The following is a 26,730-nucleotide window of genomic DNA, read 5'->3' as shown; positions in this document are numbered from 1 at the left end:
GGAAACTTAAGTAGTGTGAAGGTAGCCTAATGCTGCATTTACACGGAGCGATAATTCGCCCAATCGATCGTTTAACGATTTTGAAGCAAAGATTTGGTTTTTCTTAAGATCAGCGTTTAGACAAAAAAATCGTTAGAAAAATCGTAAGAAACTTCGTAAGAAAAATCGTTAATGCGATCGTTTTTAAGATCGCTTAAGCCCATCTTTTACATAGGGTAAATTGGTGAAAGACTGTTTACACGAAGCGATCTGCGAATTTTTAACGAACGACGATTTAAGAACATGTTGAAAGATCAAAATGAACGATTTCTCGCTCGTCGTTTGATCGTTTGCTGTGTTTACACAGTGCGATTATCGCTCAAATGCGATCGTTTATGCGAAAATTCGAACAACAATCGTTCCGTGTAAACGCAGCATAATTCAACCTCATTCATTCTTTTGCTGGGATCAGATGGAGTAAACTATTGTAGAAACGTCTATCGTTCTGTGTAACGGTGAACGATTTCAGGTTAACGATAAACAATCTCGTTTGCGATCTTTTATCGTTAAAAATTGCTTTGTCTAATAGGACCCTAACGCTGCCTATATATTTCATAGGGCTTTAGGATCTGTAATGCCAACGTTAGATACATGTTACGTCATTCAAATGATAAAATGTAATAGCAATAATCTATTTGATAGTTACGGATGGAGCAGAGCTGAACTGGTGGTTCATTATTTATGGGTTAAGATAAGGCTTCTAGTTTCGATAATACAGCAGGTGCACTAGGTAAACCAATGATGTCATACTTAGGCTACATTCACACGTCCGTAGTGCAGCCTGCGAAGATGGACCCACGACCGCGGACCACACTACGATTGTGCACCAGTAATTCTCCATGCTTCAAAGAGCACTACATTGAGATAGCCATCCGTGCTGCAAATCCCTGTCCGCACTACATGTCCTTTTTTTTTGCGTCCCCGTACATGCGTTTGAATGTGGCCAATAAAAAACATTGGACCTTTGTTCTGTCCGGAATTGCGTTTCCGCAACAGAACTACGGACGTGTGAATGATAAACTTAGTTCTGCTATAAATACTTTTGGTACAAACGAATGAAGTACATTGTGCGCCACTTACCTTTAAGTTTTTGGTTATACTCCGTCCTGTCGGACTGACTCCTGCGCAATGTGCCAGTATTTCCATGGTCCCCATTTACAGCCTGTTCCACAATCGTGTCGGTTTTCCTCCTCTCTAACATGTACAGTCTGCTCTTGAGAAATGTCAAGTTCTTCTTCTTGAACCCCCCGCCATCTTTCCCATTGGAGTCCTTGGTGTCCATGGCCGTTCATGTAAAGTGGATTTCCCGTTGCAATGGTTTTATTTCAGCAGCCCCTACTACTACTAGGCAGCGATGGAATGAGTCAGCGCAGCCAGAGATCAGCTGTACCAGTGCTAGTAACCTGTCTGAAGCAGACACCTGTACATCTCGTAGCTCCACCCCGATGAAGTCATGTTACAGTCTACCTGAGGGCTTGTCACCTGAGAGCCTTGCACTGCTAGCAGGCAAAGCAGCCCTGCCTGCTTCCTACCCTGGCAAAACTTAACCTCCCAAGGCAGAGGTGTGTGCCGTCTTCCCTTAACTCCTTGGCTGATCATGTGGCCTGGAATGATCACACATTGCTCGACCCTTTTAGCACTGAGGGGAGTCCAACCTCTGCATTCATTGCTTTTATTGTCCTTCCTCCATTGTGCCAGCCTTTCAGGACAAACACACAAGCTGCTTTAGAATGCATGTGACTATAGGGACACTTATTACACACCAGGAGAGGGATTCATGGATCATATTTGGGTCTCTTGTCCACTTTGTATGGTAATACAGGTCTCCGCACCTTGATATCTTTTAAGACTGCGTTATCTCTCTTAACTTACTCCAATTTCCTTCAATGATGAAAGAATTGCTAAGAAGTAAAGCTAACAAACCAAGCCCTCTCACATCCCCCACTCATCATTCTCCTTCCGGGTAAGAAAGTGTGTGTGCTATTGCCAACTCCCTTAGCATAGTCTCTAGTGTCCTGAATATGAAGCTCTGGAACACAGGGATAATAGAGCATAACATAACACTATGGTTTGATTTACATTGTGAGCTAAACGATTGTGAAAAAAACCTAAGGGCCCTATTAGACGAAGTGATTTATAACAATTAACGACTAACGATAAACGATCGCATACGAGATTGTTTATTGTTAACCTGAAATCGGTAACCATATTACACAGAATGATAGTCGTCAGTTACGATAGTTACTACGATCGTTCACTCCATCTGATTCCTGCAAAAGAAGGAACGATGTGCAATTACACTGAACGATTAGTGACCGGTTAACAATGATTTTAGGGTAGGATCTAAATCAACGATCAATGACACACGAACGATTTTTCGATCGTTGCTTGCAATTACACAGGATGATTATCGTTTAAATTCAAACGGTATAACTATTTTCCGCACGATAATCGTCCCGTGTAATCGGGCCCCTAATGTACAGTACTGTTTAGGTTTATGGCACGTGTGGAAGAAAATATTGCAAAGTAAAGGGAGGCGTCCAATTTCTTTACAAACATCCAGCCAGAGTCATTAAGAACTATCTTTAGTGATAATAGCCCTATTTCACGGAAAGATATTGTTCATAGACTCGCTCCAACGACCGCTCGTTAACGAGCACTTAACGATTTTTTTAAGCGAACAATAACACATAATACGTGTGGGAACGTGAATGATATCTGTAGTGTAACGATTTTTTTGCGGTCGTTACATCGTTACATGGTCGTTTAAAACGTGGGGAAATGTAGGTAGACATTTCAAGAACGACTGAAAGATTTTTTTATTCAACGAAAAGATTAGCGAATTATTGTTGAAAGACCAACGTTTTTTTTTCGACATGTTGAAAAAAAATAGTGAACGACTCAACGATGATTTCGCTGTTGTCGTTAGCTCGTTTACAGCTATTCCACAGAACGAATATCTTTAACGAGTGGTCGTTTGAACGATTTTATGAACGATAATTGTTCGAAAAAGTTCCGTGGGATAGGGCCTTAAGAGAAACAAGGGGTCCTGGAAGTGAAGTTATGGCCCCCGTAGAGCCCGGATCTATGTCAACATCATAAAGTCTGGCTGGGTTTACATTATGAGGCAGAAGGATTTGCGTAGTCGACATCCATCCAGACAGTTCCTTCAAAAACTTTATGCAAGTACCTAGAAGAATTGCTGCTGTGCAGAAGGCAAATATTGATGCAATTTAGATTACTCTTCGTTCATTCACTTTAAAATAAATGACAAAAACCCCTTTATGAGCGCTGCTAATAAACTCGTCGGCTGTTTGCATTTTATGTTTAGCTTCAAAATTTATATACTGAAATGGTCACATGAGCTATACAGTGATTGTTCGTGCAGCCCAGCCGCACCGCTCCGGCCGCACGCTCCATTGTGTGCAGTGATGAATTTGAATGCGGCCACACACAAAGTCACCAGAAATGAAGATCATCTGTCTGGTACTGCAGTACCTTCCGGTATGATCTTCAATAACACCAGCCGTTCTGTGACCAGCATTCACACATCGCGAAAATTACGGACCCTGCGGACAGGGAAGGCCAGTTCTGGACTGTTTCCCTGGCGGCATGATGTATCAATATATTAATATATTTCATACCCATTTCTTCACTAAAGATAAAAAAAAAAGTAGTAGTCAAGTGGGCAGTCCTAGTGACAGCTGTCTATGTATAAGTGTGCAGGTAGAGAGAGCTCAGTCACTAAGTAGCCCACATTGTCACATTCTTGTACATTACACATATTTGTGTATGTATAATCTTAGTTCATTATAAATTATTTATTTATATTTTTCTAACAAAAATATATGAAAGATTAGTTAAATAAATGTGGCAAGTAGTTCTTTTTTAAGTCTCCATAGCTGCAAAACAGAATGAGTTAGGGTTGTAAGTAAAGCTAAGCCAGCTGTCACATCTCACATAACTCTAGTACAATAGGGTCACCATGGTCCTCAGACTCCGTCTGTACACATGTCACCACTGGGTGGGGCAGATCGAGCCAAAGCTCAGGAAAAGAATTTAGCTGCTGGGATTGTGTGTGTGCAATGACACATTCTCTACCATTCAGCCTTCTCTTAGACTGGGGACATCCCTATCCCATTTCTAGACTCTACTCTAAAAATAAAGACAATGTAAAGTAAACTGAAGGCTGCAACTAAACGGGCAAGATAATTGGATAGTACCAACTATATGAGGCTGGGTTCCCTGTCAAAAAGTGTACCATGCCGTTTTTTCACAAATCAACTTTTTTTTAAGTTGATACTTAATGGGCATACGATTTTTAGTGATTTACCTGCAAAAACCCACAATGACCGCAATAAATCTATAATGAACCTTTAAATCTACTAGAATAACATCTAACTGCAGCACTAACATGGTTAAAGGGGAACTCAGGGATCCATAATTTTTATATATGTTGCTGGAAGGCTGGTGAAAAAAATTGATACTTACCTACCATAGACCCCTGCAGCTCCCATTCCAGTGACTGCTCCCCATTCATTGCCACTTCCAAAATGAGATATCTCAGCAGGACCTGCCTGCTCATGGCGGAAATCTACACCTGGTCAGAAGCAGGTGTAAATTTCTGAGCCACAGGCACAGGTCCTGCTGGATTTCTCTAAGAGGCGTGCGCCACTTAGTGAATTGGGTAATTGGGGACAGGGCTTAATTTACAAGCTCTTAATTTACAGGCTGTATTCACCTAGCCCACCCCTACTTCCTCCCAAACTGGGAGGTCATGTTTTCTATAATGTGGCTGGTGACTTGGTTTGCCAAAAAAAATCGCTCAATGAGTTAATGAGACACGGCCTAAGGCATCCATGCCCTAGGCTAGCTACACCTTTCCTTCCTTCTCTGCCCTTGCCATCTGGCACACAGCCACCAAGTAGTTATCATCATCATCCTCTTTGCGCATGCGCTGTGGCATCCAAAGCAGTGCAGGCACAGTGCCACACTTAGGCCTCTTGTTCTAGGCCACCCTGTCGGTGCGCCTGCGCCATCTTCACCCTGTTTTAGGGACTTCTCATTCATGCGGTGCAAGCACTGGGAGAGTGGTTGTATAGTGTAGCCCAAAACACTCACTGCGCTTGCGCCGCATGAATGAGAGGTCGAGAATGTTGGGTGAAGGCGGTGCGGGCACAATAACAAGGTAGCCTGGAACAACAAGAGGCTTGAGCACAGCACTGCATCTGTGTCGCTTCGGATGCCATGGCGCATGCACGATGAGGATAACGCTGATAACCACTTGATGGGAGCGTGTCAGATGACAAGGGTGGAAAAGGAAGGAAGGAGGGAAAGGCGTAGCTAGCCTAGGCACACCAAGTCACTGGCATTATAGAAGATATCACTGGGACGGACTTCAGCTGAGCAGATGAACGGTACCTCTGGTTTGGGGGGAAGGGGGGATGAATACAGTAGGTGAATACAGTAAGGGTCCTATTCCACGGGCCCAATCAATAATGTAAACTGCTAGATCAGCGATCGTTTACTGGGCCCGATAATTGTTAAGCAAGGGCTGCAGGGACACTGTTAAAGATGTCCTAGCAGCCCTTGTTGTTAAACACCATACATTACCTTACCAGGCTGCAGGGCTTCTCCTGCATTTCTTCTCCCGATCCCGCACACAGCAGCAGCTTTGGAGCGGTCTGTCTGAGCCGACAGACCGCTCAGCCAATCACTGCTCCCGGCCAGTCATTGGCTGAGCGGTCTGTCAGCTCAGACAGGCCGCTCCGAATCTGCTGCTGCGCGCGGGACCCGGGGAGAAGAAGCGCAGGAGAAGCTCTGCAGCCTGGTGAGGTAATATATGGTTTGTTATATCGTTGGTCATCCGCCACGCACCGCTATTCCACGTAGCGATGACCGATGATTTTAGGTTTGCATCTAAATAAACGATCAGCTGATGACCCGATCGGCTGATCGTTGTCTTTATTACACGGAGCGATAATCGGCCGAATCGGGCAATTATCGCTCTGTGCAATAGGCCCTTTAAACACTTTAATAGTTTTACACCAGCAAGAAAGAACTTTTATAGCTCGCTAAACACCTGAAGAAATTTTAGCACTGCAGTTAAAAATGCAAAAATGCTGATTATTCTATTTAATACGATTTCTACCATTTTCTATGCAATTTATTCCGTTCTTTTCATTTTTATTCTCTGATCCAAAATCAGTGGGAAGCGCTACTTCATTTAACTAACTACTTGATATCATCCAAAGATCAAAACAAACTCTCAGCGGCGCACTACCTTGTTACAAGACAATCCTGCGGAGAGGCTTAAAGACCTCAGACTTCTGTTTCCTTATAAACAGCATTAATAAGAAAGGATTAAATACTTTACATTTACAAGGATGCGTTTAACTCATTGGAGCAGAATAAACCTGTATATGTTCCCAAGTAATAAATACAGGAAAATTCTAATTATCCAGCACCTGGACAACAATCGGACACTAAAATTATCCCATGGGCAGCGATAGATTAATGCAAAGTGTGCTGGATTAAGATGCACCAAACTTTCTAAAGGGGTACTCCACTTAATTATTTTCTTTCAAATCAACTAGTGCCAGAAATTTGTAATCTCCAGTCTTCCAGTACTTATCAGCTGCTGTATGTTCTGTGCGAAGTGATGTATTGGCGCCAGATAGGTTATTTAGACATATTACAAAGTTATATAACTTTGTAATGTGTGTTAAATAAGCTAAAAAAAAAAAAAAAAACGCCGGAGTTGCCCTTTAACAAGGGCTGCAGGGACATAGTTACCGATGTCCTTGCAGCCCTTGCTTAACTTTATACATTACCTATTCAGGCTGCAGGGCTCCTCTTGTGGTCTTCTTCTCCCCGGGTCCCGCGCGCTCCAGCTTCAGAGCGGCCTGTCTGAGCTGACAAGCCGCTCAGCCAATCACTGACCGCAGCAGTCCCGGCCAGTGATTGGCTGAGCAGCCTGTCAGCTCAGACAGGCCGCTCTGAAGCTGGAGCGCGCGGGACCCGGGAAGAAGGAGACCGCAAGAGGAGCCCTGCAGCCTGGATAGGTAATGTAAATCATTAGCCGCAGACCGCGCACCGCTATTACACGTAGTGATGCGCGGTTGGCACCCGACAATTCTAGGTTCACACCTATATTAATGATCAGCCGATAATCGTTGTCATCAGCTGATCGTTGTATTTGTTACATGGAGCGATAATCGGCCATATCGTTCTGTGTAATAGTACCCTAAGTGTCACCCATCGAAATCAAGCTTTTCTCAATTTCTGGTGTAATTTATAGTTAATCTGTCAGGCTTAAGCTAACTATTGTCTAATTTTAGAAAGTTCTATGAGTTCTATGCTGTCCTAGAGCGTATCAAGCACTGTGACACACCCTTGATATGCGCCAGGAGCACTCTCCAGCACACCAATGCAATGTTGAAAAAGACCCTGGCTAGGGTCGAAACGTCATCAGTCGCCTTACAAAACTTCCATTATATAGTCACCAGTGTGGTGCTAAATGTTGTGTATATACCTGGCCTTGCCCTTTGCACGCTGTCAATAAACTTTTGCATGAAATAGAGTGCTATGCAGTCTTCTTTCAAATCCAGGAAGTACAAAACTAAGAACTCATCTCTAGTAAATACAGCTTCTTGGTTAAAGCGGGTTATCCAGCGCTACAGAAACATGGCCACTTTCTTTCAGAGACAGCACCGCTCTTGTCTCCAGTTTGGGTGCAGGTTTTGCAACTTAGTTCCATTGAAGTGAATGGAGCTTAATTGCAATCCACACCTAAACTGGAGACAAGAGCGGTGCTGTCTCTGGAAGAAAGTGGCCATGTTTTTGTAGCACTGGATCACCCCTTTAAGGCCCTATAACACAGAGCGATTATCTGCCATATTGGGCAGATACCAGCCCATGCAATAGAGACGGCAATCATTCAACAAGTCAGCAAGCTAACAATGTCCATGTAGCCCTGGCCGCACAATCGTTAAGTCGTGTAATAGGCTTGGTAAGCGATCGCTGATCCAACAACGCACAACGGGCTGTCTAATACGGCCTTTACAATCTGTTATAGTCACTAAAAAAAGGCAATATGCCTAATAATGCACCTCATGCCTAGGGAGAGGTCCTAATGCAGTTGCAATTTCCTTTCCCAAAGTTGCATTACTGTGTAAATGGCAGGGGCGTAACTAGAAATGGCTGGGCCCCATAGCAAACTTTTGATTGGGGCCCCCCTTCCTTCCTGACTGACCACTAAGCCATCAAGTCTAGTCATAACTGCTAGTGCTCATCAGGAGTGCTTGAAGTTAAAGGGACATTTGCAAAACCCGGGAGGCCCACTTGGCCACCTGGTGCTGCAAATGATCACTCAGGGGGCCCAGTGTATTGCAGGAGTGGGCCACGGGGCCCCTGATGCAGTGGGCCCCATAGCAGCCGCTATTGCAGCTACAGTGGTAGTTCCGACCCCGTTAAAAGGTACAGTTTCCAGAATGCAAGAACAAGCATCCTACAGACTTTAAAACAGCTAAGAATGGTGGGAGATTCCAGCTCTGAAGGTTTTGAAATTGTGACATTTGTAAATATTTTGAGTAATAATGTATAATATATTTAACAACCTAATCTACTTTCTACATAGACTGATTATCTGCGTAAACTTTGTCCATTTAGCCACATGCAATTTGCATGCAGTTATTTATACACAGTACTTCATACACAGATTTCCATACGTGCCCTTGAAAACAATAAAGGGAAAGATATTCATATTCCTAACATATAGAAAATGGGATTTTATAGTGCAATTTTTTAAAGTGGAAATGGAAAAATTAGTTTTCATCAGAAGCTCTTTCAGCTCTTCTATTTGTATGCAACAACTATGAACGGACTGTCAATATTTTCCTCTGCCTGGTATATTTAACTTGTTTTAGGAGACGTTATTTTCCCACACTTTTATCAGCATCCTTGGCGCTCAGAGGAATAAATCATTACTGAGCAGGGCCGCCGTATGGGCTGTAATATCACCTTATTGATTCTTACTGAGTGTTCATCATGATACTAGTACACACAATTACTGACCAGAATAATAAAACAATCACTGGCTCACTTTGTATTCTTAGTCTTAAAGAAAATGTACCGCTTAGATTTTCTTTTCCGGACTAAAGTTAGACACTGAAATGTTCTTTTTTCCCATTTGTTTCTATTTTCTGGTTGCATTTTTTGTACTTCGTTATGGGGACTGCCATCTTGCCTGAGTTGTTTTTAACCGCATTTAGTGACATGCGTTACAGCAAGCCTCATGGACATAGACGTCAACAGATAGGACTTGTCCCCTTGAGATAAATGTGAAGCATTACTGAGCATGCTCTGTGACCTTGGATGAGGTCATTCCTCAGGGACCTATTATCAGGGCTATTGTCTTATACTAACACTGTCATAGAAACATAAAAGATTACTATAAGAAAAAGACCACTTGGTTCATCTTGGCTGTCCTTTCAGTATTTCCTTTCTTATGGTGGTTTCACACTGCAGAATTCTCGCGGATTTTCAGCCGGATTCCGCGTCAAAATGTGCGCAGAATCCGCGCGGAATTCCGCCCGTAAAGAATGAACATTGTGAATGCACATTGGCTTTAATGGGCTTTCCGCTTATTTGTTCACACAACAGAATTTCCGCGCTGAAAATTCCGCCGCGGATCCGCTTTCCGCCTGAAGAATTGACATGTCAATTCTTTGGGTGGATTCCACTAGAGGAATCCTATAGGAGTCAATGGGGCTTCAATTCTGCTTGAATTCCGCTCAAATTCTGCTCCTATTGTGCCCGAGTTGAATAGGTGAGGAATTTCAAGCAGAAAACTTTCCTCTACAATTCCTTGAGAATTCCTCAGTGTGAACCCACCCTAATTGCATGGTTAAACTCAGTTACTGTAGGTTTACCACATTTAAATTTACACTATTTAGCATGTGATCAAATAACATAATAAATATATTCCCTGGGACACTACAATTAAAGTGATACCAAATTTATTTTTTAAATAAAAATTCATTTTGTATGAGAAATAAATGTAATTTTATTATTTGGTGGGTAGGCTGCAGGGATTTTTTTTTTAAATTATCACTCATCCAGCCCCAAACACACACGCACAAAAACACTAGAAAGAACAAAAAAAACAAGAAGCCCTGAACACACTGATTTCTTTATACGATTTTTTTAAACTTTAATCAAATTATCCAATCAAAAATGCTAGATTTGAATTTTTTGTCAAAAGTAAAAGAAATGTTTATTTTCGTTCAGACAATACATAAAAATAAATTACAAAATGTAAACATATAAAGTGGTATATACATACAGCAAAATAAACAAACATGGTAAATATTTTTGCAAATACATTTATTTAGCAAAATTGTCTCCTTCTCCTGATATGCTGCTCTTTCCCTCCTATTATCTATTATTGACAGCTCATTGTCCAGGTAACTGACCACTGCTCCTCTCTAAAAGCAGTGGCCTGCCTGGTGTATATATAGTTTTAGTATATATCAGTATATATACATGTACAATATATATATATATATATATATATATATATATATATATATATATATATATATACACCAGCCGGACCACTCACTCTAACAGACTGCATATAGACTTATATCCCTTGTAAAGTGCATTGGTACATATCTGGCCGACCATCTTGTACCAGAAAGTTGTTTAGTAACTGGTAGGCCTAAATCTTAATGCTTCTTTGCAAGCAGTCTCTATCTGGTAGATGATGATGAGAAAAAAAACAAATATGCTAGAACTAGGTTAATAGAGTGTGCGCCACATGGAATTAAAGTTGCATAAGGGCACTGCTCTCTGATGACAGTGTTGAAACCATTGTGCTTGCCACTCATGTTGGCTCCATTATCATAAGATTGATATTGACCATCTCTAACCTCTTAAAGTGACTGTACCACCAGGGCCAGGCTGAAGCACTGGAGGCGGGCCAACCCACCCTTAGTAGGAGGAAACCCCCGCCCCTCTATGATAGGGTTCCATTGATTCTAATAGAGTCATGTCATGGAGGGGCTGGGGTTTCTTCCCACTGGGGATGGGTCGGCCCGCCTCCAGTGCTTCAGCCTGGGTCTCATGGTACAGTCACTTTAAGGCACCTTGACATACCTTGAACATCATGGTGATGGTAAGGAAGTATAGAGAGGGCTCACGACGTGAGATGTCTCTATACACAGCTGATAATAGCCGAGAGCTGCTCCATTTAAATGCTGCTGTTGAAAGTGATGGTGGCATTTATTTGGCCCAGCCATTCATCATTGGTGGTGCAGTGATGCGGATCAACTCCCCACTTCGAGGTCGCGGGAGCCAATCTGTTCTATGGGCAGCCCAGGGCCTCTGCTAAGTCTCCTGGGCTGCCTGTACTTGGTGATTTCCAACGAGTGCCTAGATAATGGATCAATGTACTACATATGTACTGAATTGATCCCTATGAGCAATCAATGTATTGCTCATAGAAGTCCCCTAGAGGGACTATAGAACTGTAAAAATGTGTAAAAAAAAAAAAAAAAAAAAAAAAAAAGATATTAAGGTAATAAGATATTAAAAAAATCTAGCCCATAATGAAAGTTTAACTCACCCCCTATTTAAAAAAAAAAATAATAATAATATTAGACATATTTGGTATCACCTCAAGCAGAATCACCCAGCCTATTAAGTTATCACATCTTGCATGGTAAACAAGGTGAGCGCAAATGACCTCATAAATGTAAATTTGATGATTTTTGATCACATAACATCCCTGAAAAAAATCTTATAAAAAGTGATCAAAAAGTTGCATGTACACAAGTGTGGTACCTGATAAAAACTACAGAGCAAATGAAATCACATAAATTTAAGATTTAAGATAAAGTTAAGATTTTTTAAAGTAAACTTAAAAAAAAAAGTAAAATAAAATGTAAATAAATTTGGTATACTGACTTGAGGAATATAGATAGCATCTCAGTTTAACCATGTGGCAAATGGTGTAAAGAAAATGTGAAATTTTTTTTTTTTTAATTTATTTACTTAATTTTTTCTTGTTTTTGCAGCATATTTTATGAAAAAATTAAGCATGTTGTTACAAAGTACAAAAAGTAAGACATCATATTGGTTTGTAGGTGAAAAAATTAAAGAACTATGGCCTTTTAAACATACAGAGGAAAAAAATTGAAAAAATTGAAATGTGCCTGGTCAATATGGGGTTAATGTTAATTATGTGTATATCCAAATCATATACCACTTTAAAAAAAAGTATGGAATAGGCTTAGAAGCTAAGCTTGCAACATACATGGTGGGTGCCAGCTGCCATCTACAGCTAATGGTGTGTTTACACAAATAGATTAATCTGGCAAATTTTTGAAGCCAAAGCCAGGAATGTACTTAAAGCGACTCTGTACCCACAATCTGACCCCTCCAAACCACTTGTACCTTCAGATAGCTGATTTTAATCCAAGATCTGTCCTGGGGTCCGTTCAGCAGGGAATGCAGTTATTGTCATAAAAATAACTTTTAATCCAGCAGCGCTGTGTCTAATGGCCGGGGCTTACATTTGTATATGCATTAGGCTGGCACCACCTCTCTGTCCCTCCTCCCCACCCTCCTCAGCATTAGGAATGCTCCAGGCAGATTGCTCCCTATTCCCCACCTGTTTGTATAATGAACATGGGCTGGATCGTTAAGACACCTGTGCAAAGATCAAACAGCAGTAAATGTTCCTGGATCATTTCTAATGTTGAGGAGGGTGGAAAGGAAGGACAGAGAGGGTGTGCCAGCCTAATGCATATACAAATGTAAGCCCCGGCCGTTAGACACAGCGCTGCTGGATTAAAAGTTATTTTTATGACAATAACTGCATCCCCTGCCGAACGGACCCCAGGACAGATCTTGGATTAAAAGCAGCTATCCGAAGGTACAAGAGGTTTGGAGGGGTCAGATTGTGGGTAGGAGTCACTTTAAGAAGAGGTGAAATCTCAGTCTTTCCTTTATGACCTGTTCTCTGTTTATAGTCTGTTCCTGGCTTTGGCTTCAGAACTCTGACAGAAAAAATGTGTAAACGCACCCTTACACCCCCCCCCCCTTTACGTTAGCAGCTGGGATCATAAATAACTCCAACCCCAGGTGTTTAGATGTCAAGTATCCATGGTCAGTAGTAAATGTGGCATCTATGCGGTATTATTCTAACTACATTTCACTATGAAGTTTCAGAAATTTGTCATGGTTACCCCACCATAGAAAAAAATGTTATTTAACTCCCTAGAAGGAATACTCACCAGTTCTTTTTTATCAGGCAGCTTTAGTTTCCCCATTGCATGCTGATCCAGTCTGGTGTGACAGCCTTTTTCTCAGAGCAACTGCTGTGTAGACCAGAAGTCACTTTCTCTAGTCATCTTTATGCCTAGAGAAAGTGACACTGTGTGAATCGGACAGTAACGCGGGCAATCTGTGGCACCAAAAAGGAACAGTATTGTGCAACTATAGCCACATAGTAAGAGAAGAAACAGGGCAAATTTGAATGTTACTGACAGTGAAAAAAGAAAAATCTTTTTTTTTTTTTTTTTTTTTTTCTGGAGTGACCATGTAAAGGTACATTAAAGGGGAACTCCAGGTAGAGGTTAAAAAATGAAACTTCTGCAGAGGCATAAACCATTACTTACCTATCTATTCTATTTTTGAAACTACAAAAAATCCATTTGTTTTGGGGGGTTTTGTTCTGTTTAGTGTTTCTGCACTTTCTGGTTTATCAGTTGTACACAGTACTACAGGTTCCAGAATGCAATGCTTTCCCTCAGCTGTTCATCACAGTCCTCCACCCTGCCTATTCCCCGCCCAAAGTTGTTGCAGAAAATCTAGGCTGTGTTCACACATTGCAGTTTCATTGTGTTACTGAATTATTTGAAGTAATTTATGATTTCATTGTGGTCCCACCCACACAGCACGCTGTATTCTCTACCTGTAACACCACACAGCACGCTGTATTCTCTACCTGTAACACCACACAGCACGCTGTATTCTCTACCTGTAACAATACACAGCACGCTGTATTCTCTACCTGTAACACCACACAGCACGCTGTATTCTCTACCTGTAACACCACACAGCACGCTGTATTCTCTACCTGTAACACCACACAGCACGCTGTATTCTCTACCTGTAACACCACACAGCACGCTGTATTCTCTACCTGTAACACCACACAACACGCTGTATTCTCTACCTGTAACACCACACAACACGCTGTATTCTTTACCTGTAACACCACACAACACGCTGTATTCTCTACCTGTAACACCACACAGCATGCTGTATTCTCTACCTGTAACACCACACAGCACGCTGTATTCTCTACCTGTAACACCACACAGCACGCTGTATTCTCTACCTGTAACACCACACAGCACGCTGTATTCTCTACCTGTAACACCACACAACACGCTGTATTCTCTACCTGTAACACCACACAACACGCTGTATTCTCTACCTGTAACACCACACAGCACGCTGTATTCTCTACCTGTAACACCACACAGCACACTGTATTTTCTCCCTGTAACACCACACAGCACACTGTATTCTCTACCTGTAACACCACACAGCATGCTGTATTCTCTACCTGTAACACCACACAGCACACTGTATTCTCTACCTGTAACACCACACAGCACACTGTATTCTCTCCCTGTAACACCACACAGCACGCTGTATTCTATACCTGTAACGCTGATATTGGAATAAAGTAAAGTACTTTTTGAATTTTTTTTTTTCATTTCCATGCACATATTATGTTCAAGCATCTTTTATCTTTGAAGTTGATCCCCACAATAAGACTCTGATCCTCTCTGCCATTTAGCATCATTTACTTGTGTTACTGCATCATTTTTGTGAATACGCTGCAGTACTGCAATGACACTCCAACATGTGTGAACACAGCCCTTATTTCACTGCACACTTCTGCACAATTAGAGAAATCAGTGCAACACCTGCTTATGGCCGGTCAAAGATGGTGAATCACTCAGGGGATTGAGGGATCCAGCCAAGTCTCCTGTTACATCACGCCCTGTCCCCTGTCTGCATCATCAGCCTGATCTCAGCAAACACACACAATGTGAGACAGAAGCATGGAAGATTTGTCTCCTAAGATGGGAGAGCAGTGGGAGCAGGAGACAATGTGGATTTGCACAGAGGCCATTTTTTTTCACTTCCTGGATTTCTATTAGCTACCAGTGTGGCAGAGCCGCACAGATACAGTAATACATTGTTTAGACACATATATTTAACTTTTAATGTACTTTTAATAGAAAACAAGTTTTTCTTATCCAGAGTTCCCCTTTAAAGAGGACCTGTCACCTCCCGTGTCGGGGTGACAGGCTCCCAACCCCCCACTCCTGAGATGAGTCTGACGCTCATAGAGAATGAATGGAGCGTCAGACTCACCATTCATTCTCTATGGGCATCGGACTCATCTCAGGAGCGCCAGGGGGCTCTAGCGAGGGGTTGGGAGCCTGTCACCACGGCACAGGGGGGGGTGACAGGTTCCCTTTAAGATGGTGGAAAAATGTTGTGGAATCTATGTCAGGAACCTAAAACATGCGCTCAGATGTCTGCTGTGGATTTGAGGCCTTCCTTGTCATATTATTGATGGCTCCAATTACCATAAAAACAATAGAATGCGGAATCCTTCTAAGAGTGAACAATCTACATTTCAATAGGGCCATACATATCTGTATATCGTTGTAAGCTCACTCCCTAATGCTGCATTTACACGGCGCGATAATTCACCCAATCAAATGATTAACGATTTCGAAGTAACAATGTTTTTTATAACGATTAACGTTTAGACGGAACGATAGATCGTTTGAAAAATTTGTTATTGCGATTGTTTTAAGAACGCTTAAGCCCATCTCACATATAGGGTGAATCGCTGAAAAACTGTTTACACAAAGTGATCTGCAAACTTTTAGTGAACGACCAGCAATGATTTGAAAACATGTTGAAAGATCAAAAAACGATTTCTCGCTGGTCACTTCATCGTTCACTGTGTTTACACGAGCCGATTATCGCTGAAATACGATCGTTATTGTGAAAATTCGAATGATGATCATCCATGTAAACGCACCATAATACTAAATAATCGACCAGGGAAGGATTCCCTCATAGTATAAAAAGGTACACTTAGCATCCATTCATTTAACTTATGATGTTCATTTTATTTAAAAAAAAAATTAAAAAAATCTACATATTGTTTTATTATCTGTGCAGACTAACAGGTCCAAACTATTCGTCCACATCACATGAAAGGTTACACAAGCTTTATGACTACATGGATGTACACCAGTTGCAACTATTACCTATAAACATCACCTAGAATAAAAGACCTTTAACTTACTTAGCAACTATTGCGATTGCACTAGTTGTTTAGCAACCCAGTCGTCTGACTGCAATAAAAGTCTTGCCGGCTTCTTCCGTGTAGAGAGTTCCGGGTGAAGTTTCCAGAGTAACCAATTAGAATTCTTTACAAGCTCCTCTGTGCACTCCTGAGGCCGGCACATCACAGTCAGTGGGCACCTGGGATCTATTCAAATTATGTGTGCATGGCATGGGAGACAAAAACGAGTCAATCGGGGGAATCTACCTCACCGCATTACAAGTTTTGGAAGCTAGTTCTATTTCTACTGTTTCTAGGCTTAATTGAAGCTATTTTTCCTCTCAGTCATTACAGTAAATATGTTGGTTATGCTGTTTTTAAATTAGTTTACATTTTTCTAGTTTAACAATAGAAATTATTCTGTTTTGTTCATTATTATTAAATGAAAAAAAAAAGGTTGATAAAAACAACATACTAAAACTTTATTCAAACTTGCATTAAAAGTATTAAAGAGAACCTGTCACCCCCCATACCGGGGCATTGCCTGGCCCCTCCGGTGCAGACCCATATACTTACGACTTCCATGAAGTCCTGTTCCCGGAGCATGTCCCAACGCTGAGAAATTACTGTCCGAAGCCGCGCACGCGCTCCCCAGAGATCCAACGTCCATAGAGAATGACTGGAGCTGCTTTTCTATATGGGCGTCGGACTCATCTCTGAGGAACGCGCGCTCGGCTTTGGACAGGGTCGGCCGGGCTCTTTCCCGGTACGGGGGGTGACGGGTTCCCTTTAAATTACCAGTGAACTACTTCTGTTGCTATAGGCAAGATTAGAACATCGCTAGATCATTATATAGGTAGCTTAAAATTAACATGTACCTACTTAGGCCATGTTCACACAACGTATGTTTTGCATAGATTTATGCAAAACATACGTTATATTTGAATGAATGGAATCCCAGCTGATTCCATCCGGCCGTACGAAAAACTGACATGTCAGTTTTGTACGGCCACTATTCATTAAATTGAGGCCGCACAGCTATGTCAGTTCACACAGCTGAAAGTCCGGCCCACTCTCCCTTGTGTGCAATGGTGAAATAGGATGCAGGCACATACGAATTTAACAGAAATGAAGATAATCAGGCTGGTACTGCAGTACTGGCCAGCATGATCTTCACTAACACCGCTATTCTGTGACCCGGCCGGGGTTTCACGTAGTATGCGCCCGGCCTTAAAGTGTACCTGTCAACATTATGTCTGCTGGTAGTTTGGGTCTCCATGAATATAAAAGTGTAATGAGATTGAAATGTGTGCAACCTCCATTCTGATCCAATGGGGTTGTGTGCATTACGTTTCATTGCATGTTTGTGTCCATGGAGACCCAAACTCTTGAAGAGAGGAATTTGCCACTGATCCGGCTAGGAGATCCATGTCGCAAGTCTCATGGACCAGAAAGCCTGTGGTCTGTTGGCTGCGAAGGTCAACGAGGGGATTAGGTGAGTCCCAGGGGCCGGTGGGCGACCTTAGTTTAGCCTTAGTTGATGGTAGGGGTGCCTTACTTTAGGCTAGTTGGTAGACTAGTTGGGGTGTCTTATTTTAGGGGAAACATGGTAATGATGAGCTTAAATGGCTTAAAGGGAACCAATCACACTAAAATTGGCCATAAAGCTAAGGAAACGTGCTGGTACATCAGCCAGCACGCTTCCTAAACATCCCCCTGTACCCTCTGTCCCATGTACATACAGCCTGCAAAGTTAGTTTAATAGTCTCCCGCGCTCTATGTAAATTACCAATGCTAGTAGTCACGGTGGGCAGGTGGCTGGTCAAATAGTCACGGTGGACGGGGGCTTCTTGAAGTAGTCACTGGGTCCTGGGCCGGCTCCGGCGCGGTAATCACGCCCCTCTACTACTACTACTTTACTATACTGCGCATGCGCAGTACAGTGGTTGAAGCCACTGCTGTACTACGCCGCGCAGGCACAGTACAGCAGCGTCTTATCCAGCTGCACTGCGCATGCAATGCCAGCCCCCCCGAGTGACGTCACCAGGCGCCGCTTTCCAACACGCCCAGAGGGGCGTGATTACAGCGCCGGAGCCGGCCCAGGACCCAGTGACTACTTGAAGAAGCCCCCGTCCACCGTGACTACTTGCATGGTAATTTGCATAGAGCGCGGGAGACTATTAAACTAAACTTTGCGGGCTGTATGTACATGGGACAGAGAGTACAGGGGGGTGTTTAGGAAGCGTGCTGGCTGATGTACCAGCACGTTTCCTTAGCTTTATGGCCAATTTTAGTGTAATTGGTTCCCTTTAAACCTCTAACTTGTAATAACAAGGAGATGACTGTTCATCCTGTCCAGTTTATACAGCAAACCTGAAATGTGAGCTGTAGAAAATGCTACTCTATTACTGAGTGCTCCAGTGACTAGGATATTTCCTTTTGGTAATGTAGTAGTAGTAGTAGTATATTGCAAAGTTTCACACAATAAAGTAAAAAAAAATAATAAGGAGACGACTCTGTTCATCCTGTCCCAGTTTATGCAGCACACATGAAATGTGAGCTGTAGAAAATGTCAGTCTATTACTGGGTGCCCCAGTGACTAGGATATTTCATATGCATAATGTAGTAGTAGTAGTAGTAGTATAGTGCAAAGTTTAACACAGTAAGTAAAAAAAATTCCTTTAAGACGGGTCTCCTTTAAGGGATGTAATTTTTTGAATTATGTATGGCATTCAATATATCAGACCACGTCTATCAATAGCACTGTACGACACAGGAAGTGTTGACACAACAGAGCATCTGATAGAAAAACCTGCAAGAACGTGCACAGACTAAGCAAGGAGCGTCAACCTTCTGTGCCATAAATATTTCTGTATAAACACTTAATGAACCCAGAGTTCTCCTGGTTGCTGTTATTCATTATAAAAAATGTGGTAAAAGACTGATGGATCATTAGAGGGGCCATCTATGCAGATTGCTTGCAACGCTGAGTAATAAACTAAGTATTATGATGCTGTGTAGTAACTATCTTGGTGATTTGCCACGCTTCTCTAAGCAAGACAAATAATACAGGTAAGCCATTTGGATGACTTCATGGAAAAACCCATTACACGATGCAAAACATGAATGAATACTGGGGCATGCGATATGACAGCGACAAGAAAGACGTTATAGTCTGGTTGGTATAGCGGCATTGTATGCAAACATGTGCAACTACATTAACATTTTGTATATCCTAGTTCTTGTATATTTCTTCTATTTTCTTGATCATATCCATAGTCATAGAAACCTAGGACTGTGGCAACTCCCTGACCCTTCATATCTGCATGTCATTGATCTTGGTAGAGGCACAATTAGAATTTTCCCTAATGGATTCTATGATGTTAAGCCAATGGATTAAAGGGGTCCTGTCCCCCATATTATACTGGCACAGTGATGGCAGTGTGACATGAGCCCCCAGTGATGATGTTGTTATGTTGGAGGATTGGCCGGTCACTTACTAGGTGGTTAGGTGTGACTCCACCCCGGAGGTGGTTGGCCGAGATACAGACGGACCTTGGAGTGTTATTTCGTGACGCCAGTGCCGGGTAGGCAAGGCGTCACGGCTGGTTGTACCTTTTTCCCCTGTGAACAGTGTCCTGCCGGGTTGCTACGGGGTCCCTTGGATTAGAGTGATCACGGATGGCCAGAGTGGTGTATTAACCCTCCCGGACTATAGGAACCGCCACCCACAGAGATAAGAATTTCCAAGACATCCCAGCATTGGTTAGGTTCTGTCAAAATGCCATATCAACAGGTACACTTCCCAAAAAAACCTACAGGCCAAAACAGGTCACCCTCCCCAAGCCCAGAAAAACCATTGATCTTTGGCTTCAAATCTTTGGCAGATAATCTTTCTGTGTAAATGGACCCTAACACTGATGTAAAGATATAGGCCAGGCTGTTGGCCCAAAGGCAGACCCCGCTACTGACATCCTTGATTGAGGACCAGACGGGTTTCATTCCTGGCTGCCAAACCTCCATTAACACGCGAAGCCTGTTCAATTACTACATCTTGGCAATTACTACAACACCGGCTTTGACCTCAGCACTGGACACCAAGAAGGTGTTTGATCGGTAGAACTGTTTGGTAGAAACACGCTGTGTTTGGAGGAGAAAGAATACCGAGTTGCATCTAAAGAACACCATGCCTACTGTGAAGCATAAGGGTGGAAACATCATGCTTTGGGGCTCTTTCTCTGCAAAGGGACCAGGACGACTGATCAGTGTACATGAATGAATGAAGGGGCCATGTACCGTGAGCTTCTATTAGCAAGAGCATTGAAAATGAAATGTGGCTGGGCATTTCAGCCTGACAATGATCGCAAGCTTACCACCAGGGCAATAAAGGAGTGGCTTCGTAAGAAGCATTTCAAGGTCCTGAAGTGGCCTAGCCAGTCTCCACAGTTACCACAGGAGTCAGCATTGGCTCCACTTGGAGGCCTGGATGCTGTTCTTAAAAATTACATTACAAAATTATTACAAGTTACGGGCAGTAGATTTATGTGATAGGACGCTGCTCTAGGGATTTATTCTGGGAAGGAATTTTTCTCCCTGTGATGGGGCAATTGACATCTCATGAGGGTTTTTGGGTTTTTTTCAACCTTAAAGGGATAGTTCAGCAAAATATTATTTCTTTCAAATTAACTGGTGTCAGAGATTTGTAATTTACTTCTTTAAAATCAAGTCTTTCAGTACTTATAAGGTGCTGTATGTCCTGCAGGAAGTGGTGTATTCTTTCAGTCTGGAGAGCAGGAGGTTTTCTATGGGGATTTTCTACTGCTCTGGACAGTCCCTGTCACAAACTGATGTGGCAGCAGAGAGCACTGTGTCAGAGTGGAAAGAATACACTCACATGTAAAGCACACCTATGGCATTTCCCGTGTACATGTCAGGTGTTTTAGATGGGTTTATCTCTTTAACCCCTTAATGCAGTGCTTTAAATGTCCACCTTTGTACAAGCACAACATTCTGTGTAACTGACACTGGCTGCTGCGCCAGTGTCATCTACGGCAGATCTGGGCTGTCGCTTATCGCTGGGCACCGGCTGCAACTGTCATGACCAAGAGTTGTGATCCAATCCTGACAGTTAACCTCTTAGATGCTGCTGTCATTGCTACCGCAGCATCTAACAGGATGACACTCTACCAGAAAAAAAACAGGCAAATCTGCTGGCAGCTTTTGGGCTTTTTAAAAGTCATGTTTGAAGGAATCCTTTCTGGCATTTTTACCCTCCTATAGAAGTCTATGGGGAAAACAATAAGATTTCAGTGGAAAAGCGCTCTACACATAGCCTGATGCTTTAAAGGAGAAGTCTGTCCAAAATACATTTTTGATATGTTGTTACTTATGAAAAGTTATACAAATTTCTAATGTACAATAATTATGGGAAATGCACATATAGGGCTATTTCCCCTTAATTTAGTAGATCAGGAAGTGTTAGAATTCTCTCAGATCCAGTGACGTCACGACGAAAGGTGTAATTCCTATGGAGTGTCCAGCAGGGGGCGCTCTCTATATAGAAGTCTATGGGACTTTATTGTTTCTATGGATTTCTATGTAATGTAATGTAGTGTAGTGTACAGTGCTTTATTGAATGAATACATCTATGGAATACTTTGGGGAGCAAGTGTCCCTGCTCCCCAAAGTATTGCATAAATGTATTCATTCAATATATTAGGATATCACAGTAAGCCCGCCGATCCGCAATTTATGCAATACTTTGGGGGAGCAGGGACACTTGCTCCCCAAAGTATTCCATAGATTTATTCATTCAATAAAGCACTGTACACTACACTACATTACATAGAAATCCATAGAAACAATAAAGTCCCATAGACTTCTATATAGAGAGCACCCCCTGCTGGACACGCCATAGGAATTACACCTTTCGTCGTGACGTCACTGGATCTGAGAGAACTCTAACACTTCCTGATCTACTAAATTAAGGGAAATAGCCCTATATGTGCATTTCCCATAATTAATGTACATTAGAAATTTGTATAACTTTTCATAAGTAACAACATATCAAAAATTAATTTTGGCCGGACTTCTCCTTTAATAAAACTAATAAACTAATAAAATTAAATTGTAAAACTACTCAGAAGAAATGTCATGAGTAGAGATGCGCAAATTTTTCCGAAGTATGGTTCGGCAGGAATTAGTAATTAGTGGTAACAGCGATCTCCGTGAACGCACAGGGCCAAAAACAGACAGGCGTAACATGTATTTACATATTACTTTCCCCGTAACAGGTTTGGCCACATTAGCCCTGGTGCAATAGACCCCACAGGGCCAAAGACAGACAGGCGTAACATGTACTTAGACCTTACTTTCCCCGTAATAAGTTGGGCCACATTAGCCATGGTGCAATAGACCTCACAGGGCCTTGGACAGAAAGTTGAAGGTGGCAAAACTAGCAGCATTTTCTTGGTCCCAGTAGAGCCTAGAACAACCAGTTGACAGTGGAAGTGTTAGCAGCACTCTCTTTGACCCAGTAATGCCTAGAACAACCAGTTGATAGTTGCCACAGATTTATGACTAATGGCTAGTATAGAGCTCAAACTCTATGTAGGCTGGCTGATCAAAACATTACTACTGGATCTCATAGGTAGCTGCAGCGTGTTGCCACACCTGCTAACGCCACTTGTGCCTCCACTACTAGCTCTGCCGTTGTCATTGGTCATACCTTGAGAAGCACCAGACGTTGTATGTTTGGCCATTTTGAATTTTTTAATAGCAAAATGAACAGTTGCTTCACAGGGTTAAATTAAACTGGGATAGTTGGATGTCTGCCATATAATCATAGTTTTTATCCTGCTAGACACAGTTTTAAAGGGGAACTCCAGGTAGAGGTAAAAAAAATGAACCTTCTGCAGAAGCAAATAGCATTACTTACCTGTCTATCCCAGCAAAAATCCATTTGTTTTGGGGGTCTTTGTTCTGTATTGTGTGGTTGTACTTCCTAGTTGAGCAGTTCTACACAGTACTACAGGTTCCAGAATGCAATGCTTTCTGTCAGCTGTTCATCACAGCCCCCACCCTACCCTTTCCCCGCCCAAATCTGTTGCAGAACATCTAGGCTGTGTTCACACATTGCAGTGTCATTGTGTTACTGAATTATTTGCAGTACTTTATCATTTCATTGTAGTCCCACCCACGCAGCACACTGTATTCTCTACCTGTAACGCCGATATTGGAATAAAGAACTTTTTGAAATTCTTTTTTTTTTTCCATCTCCACGCACATATTATGATCAAGCATCTTTTATGTTTGAAGTTGAGCCCCACAAATAATAACTTTCTCCAATATTATCTTACATGGGATATACTGTTTATTAATTGTTTTTTCTCAAGGTGGGATTGTCAGTGACGTCTCTGATTCTCTCTGCTGTTTAGCAAAATTTACTTGTGTTACTGCATTATTTTTATGAAGATGCTGCAGTACAACATGTGTAAACACAGCCCTAATTTCACTGCAGACTTTTGCACACTTAGTGAAGTTGCAGCAGCTGCTTCTGGCCGGTCAGAGATGGTGAATCACTCAGGGGATTGGGGGATCCAGCCAAGCCTCCTGTGACATCACACCCTGCCCCATCTGCATCATCAATCTGCGCTCAGCAAACACACACAATGTGAGACATAGGCATAGAAGATTTGTCTCCTGAGGTGGGATAGCAGAAGGAGCAGGAGACAATGTGGATTGGCACAGAGGCCATTTTTCTTCACTTCCTGGATTTCAATCAGCTACCAGTGTGGCAGAACCGTACAGATACGGTCATACATTATATAGACACATTTTTATAACTTTTAATAGAAAACTAATTTTCCTTATGTGGAGTTCCTCTTTAAGGAAACACTGAAGATGTCATCTGACAGGTGATTCAAAGGGCTAACATCACCCAGGAGAGCTGTGGACAGTGTAGTGGCACACAAAGTGACAGGAACAATTCCACAGCTACAAGGGTCCTATTACACTGAGCGATTTTTAACGATTAACGATCACAAACGAGATTGTTTATCGTTAACCTGAAATCGTTCACCGTATCACACAGAACGATGGTCGTTAGTTGCGATCGTTACTACGTATTCCTTCTGATCCCAGCAAAACAATGATCGATGTGCAATTACAATGATTAGTGACCAAATGCGGAACTTGAGCGAACGAATGTGGAATTACAGCGAACAATTAGCAAATGATTAACGATAATTTTAGGTCCAGATCTAAATCAACGATTAACGACATACGAACGATTTTCCGATTGTTGCCTGCAATTACACATTACGATTATCGTTAACCCTTAGAGGATCGGGCCAATTAGCATTTTTGCACTTCCGTTTTTTTCCTCCTTGTGCCTAAAAGGCCATAGCATCTGCATTTTTTCACCTAGAAACCCCCGAGCCCTTATTTTTTGTGCCACTAATTGTACTTTACAATGACAGGCTGAATTTTTGCATAAAGTACACTGCATAACCAGGAAAAAATTAAATGTGTGAAATTAAAAAAAAAAAACATTTTTTTTTTTATTTGGGGGGTAATTGTTTTTACGCTATTGGCCCTGGAGTAAAACTGACTGGTTATATATGTTCCTCACGTCGTTACGATTACAACGATATGTAACATGTATAACTTTTATTTTATCTGATGGCTTGTAAACAATTTAAACCATTGTTAACAAATATATATTCCTTAATGGTGCGTTCACACCTACAGGATCTGCAGCTGATTTTCTGCAGCAGATTTCAGTTAAATAACTGAACACAGCATCAGATTTGATGCTGTGTTCAGTTATTTAACTGAAATCTGCTGCAGAAAATCAGCTGCAGATCCTGTAGGTGTGAACGCACCCTCAGGGTACAAACACACACACTGTATAAGCAGCAGATACGCAGCAAATACGCAGCAGATTTGATGCTGTGTTGTTATTTCGATCTAATCTGCTGCGTATTTGCTGCGTATCGCAGCAGTAAATAGGCTGCGTATACGGTGTGTGTGTTTGTACCCTAAAATGGCTATATTACCATGCTTATAGCGCTTTTATCTTTGGTCTATGGGGCTGTGTGAGGTGTCATTTTTTGCGCCATGATGTGTTCTTTCAATCGGTACCTTGATTGCACATGCGACTTTTTGATCGCTTTTTATTACAATTTTTCTGGATTTGATGCGACGAAAAATGTGCAATTTAGCATTTTGGGATTTTTTGCGCTTACGCCATTTACCGTGCGAAATCAGGAATGTGATAAATTAATAGTTCGGGCGATTACGCGCGCGGCGATAACAAACATTTTTATTATTTTTTTTTTATTTATAACATGGGAAAAGGGGGGTGATTCAAACTTTTATTAGGGGAGGATTTTTTATTAATAACTTTTTTTGTTTATTTACACTTAGGGTACAAACACACACACACACACCGTATATGCAGCGTATTTACTGCTGTGATACGCAGCAGATTAGATCTAAATAACTGAACACAGCATCAAATCTGCTGCGTATCTGCTGCATATACGGTGTGTGTGTTTGTACCCTTATACTAGAAGTCCACCTGGGGTTAGGGTTATTCCCCCTGGGGGACTTCTAGTATAAGTACACTGATCTCTCATTCAGATCTATGCAGTATAGTTAGACTGCATAGATCAATAAGACAGGCGCTGGATTGCTTTCGGCTTCTGCAGCCAAAAGCAATCGAGTCCCCGCGCCATTGACCCCGGCCGGCGCCAGAAGGATCCCCTCTCCGTGACTATGTCGTGGGGGGGCGATCCACCCTAGACATCAGGGATGCAGCTGTCAACTTTGGCAGCTGCATCTGAAAACTTGATTAGCGGGCACGGCGATCAGACCGTGCCCGCTAAAAGCCGGGAGTGCGGCCCTGCTCTGAAGACCCCTAGGCGACCGCTGGACATACAGGTACGCCCAGTGTCGTCTAGGGGTTAAAATTTGAACGCTATAATGCACAATAATCGTCCCGTGTAATAGGGCCCTAAGTGTTTTGGTTCTCTTTTATCCCTCTAAAAAACACTATGTGGTAAACTTATACATAGCAGTTTTTGGGAAAATGGCCACCGCATGAGTTTTTTTTTTTTTTTCTCATAAAACCGTCTACTCTGTCTCCCCTCATAACGGGAGTGTGTGGCCCGTTTCCTCCCCTCCTCATCACCTCGGATCCGTGTGGCCCGTTCCTCCTCCTCATCCTCTCCCCTCACGTCCCCCCCGCCCCGCGCGCTGACAGATAACGGCTCGCACGCGCGCTCCCCAGGGCC

At 42.3% G+C, this 26,730-nt stretch overlaps 1 protein-coding gene across 2 annotated transcripts in view; it reads right to left on the bottom strand.

Moving 5' to 3' along the window:
• ARHGEF38 (Rho guanine nucleotide exchange factor 38) overlaps positions 1–26,650 on the bottom strand; it is an 87,021-nt gene extending 60,371 nt beyond the window's left edge. The window contains exon 1 of one of the 2 annotated variants that reach the window (XM_069978410.1): positions 26,628–26,650. Coding sequence is in view for 1 of the 2 variants with exons in the window: in XM_069978409.1 (XP_069834510.1) it covers positions 1,120–1,321 (202 nt within the window). In the remaining variant the exon portion in view is untranslated. Of the gene's footprint in view, positions 1–1,119; positions 1,419–26,627 lie in introns of those variants that run through there. The other variant, XM_069978409.1, reaches the window with a different exon arrangement.
• Positions 26,651–26,730: the final 80 nt, after the last annotated feature.

Source organism: Dendropsophus ebraccatus, chromosome 7 (assembly GCF_027789765.1).
Source record: "Dendropsophus ebraccatus isolate aDenEbr1 chromosome 7, aDenEbr1.pat, whole genome shotgun sequence".
Classification (NCBI taxonomy): domain Eukaryota; kingdom Metazoa; phylum Chordata; class Amphibia; order Anura; family Hylidae; genus Dendropsophus; species Dendropsophus ebraccatus.
The sequence above is the reverse complement of the archived record's forward strand: the minus strand, read 5'-3'. Positions and strand labels throughout refer to the sequence as shown.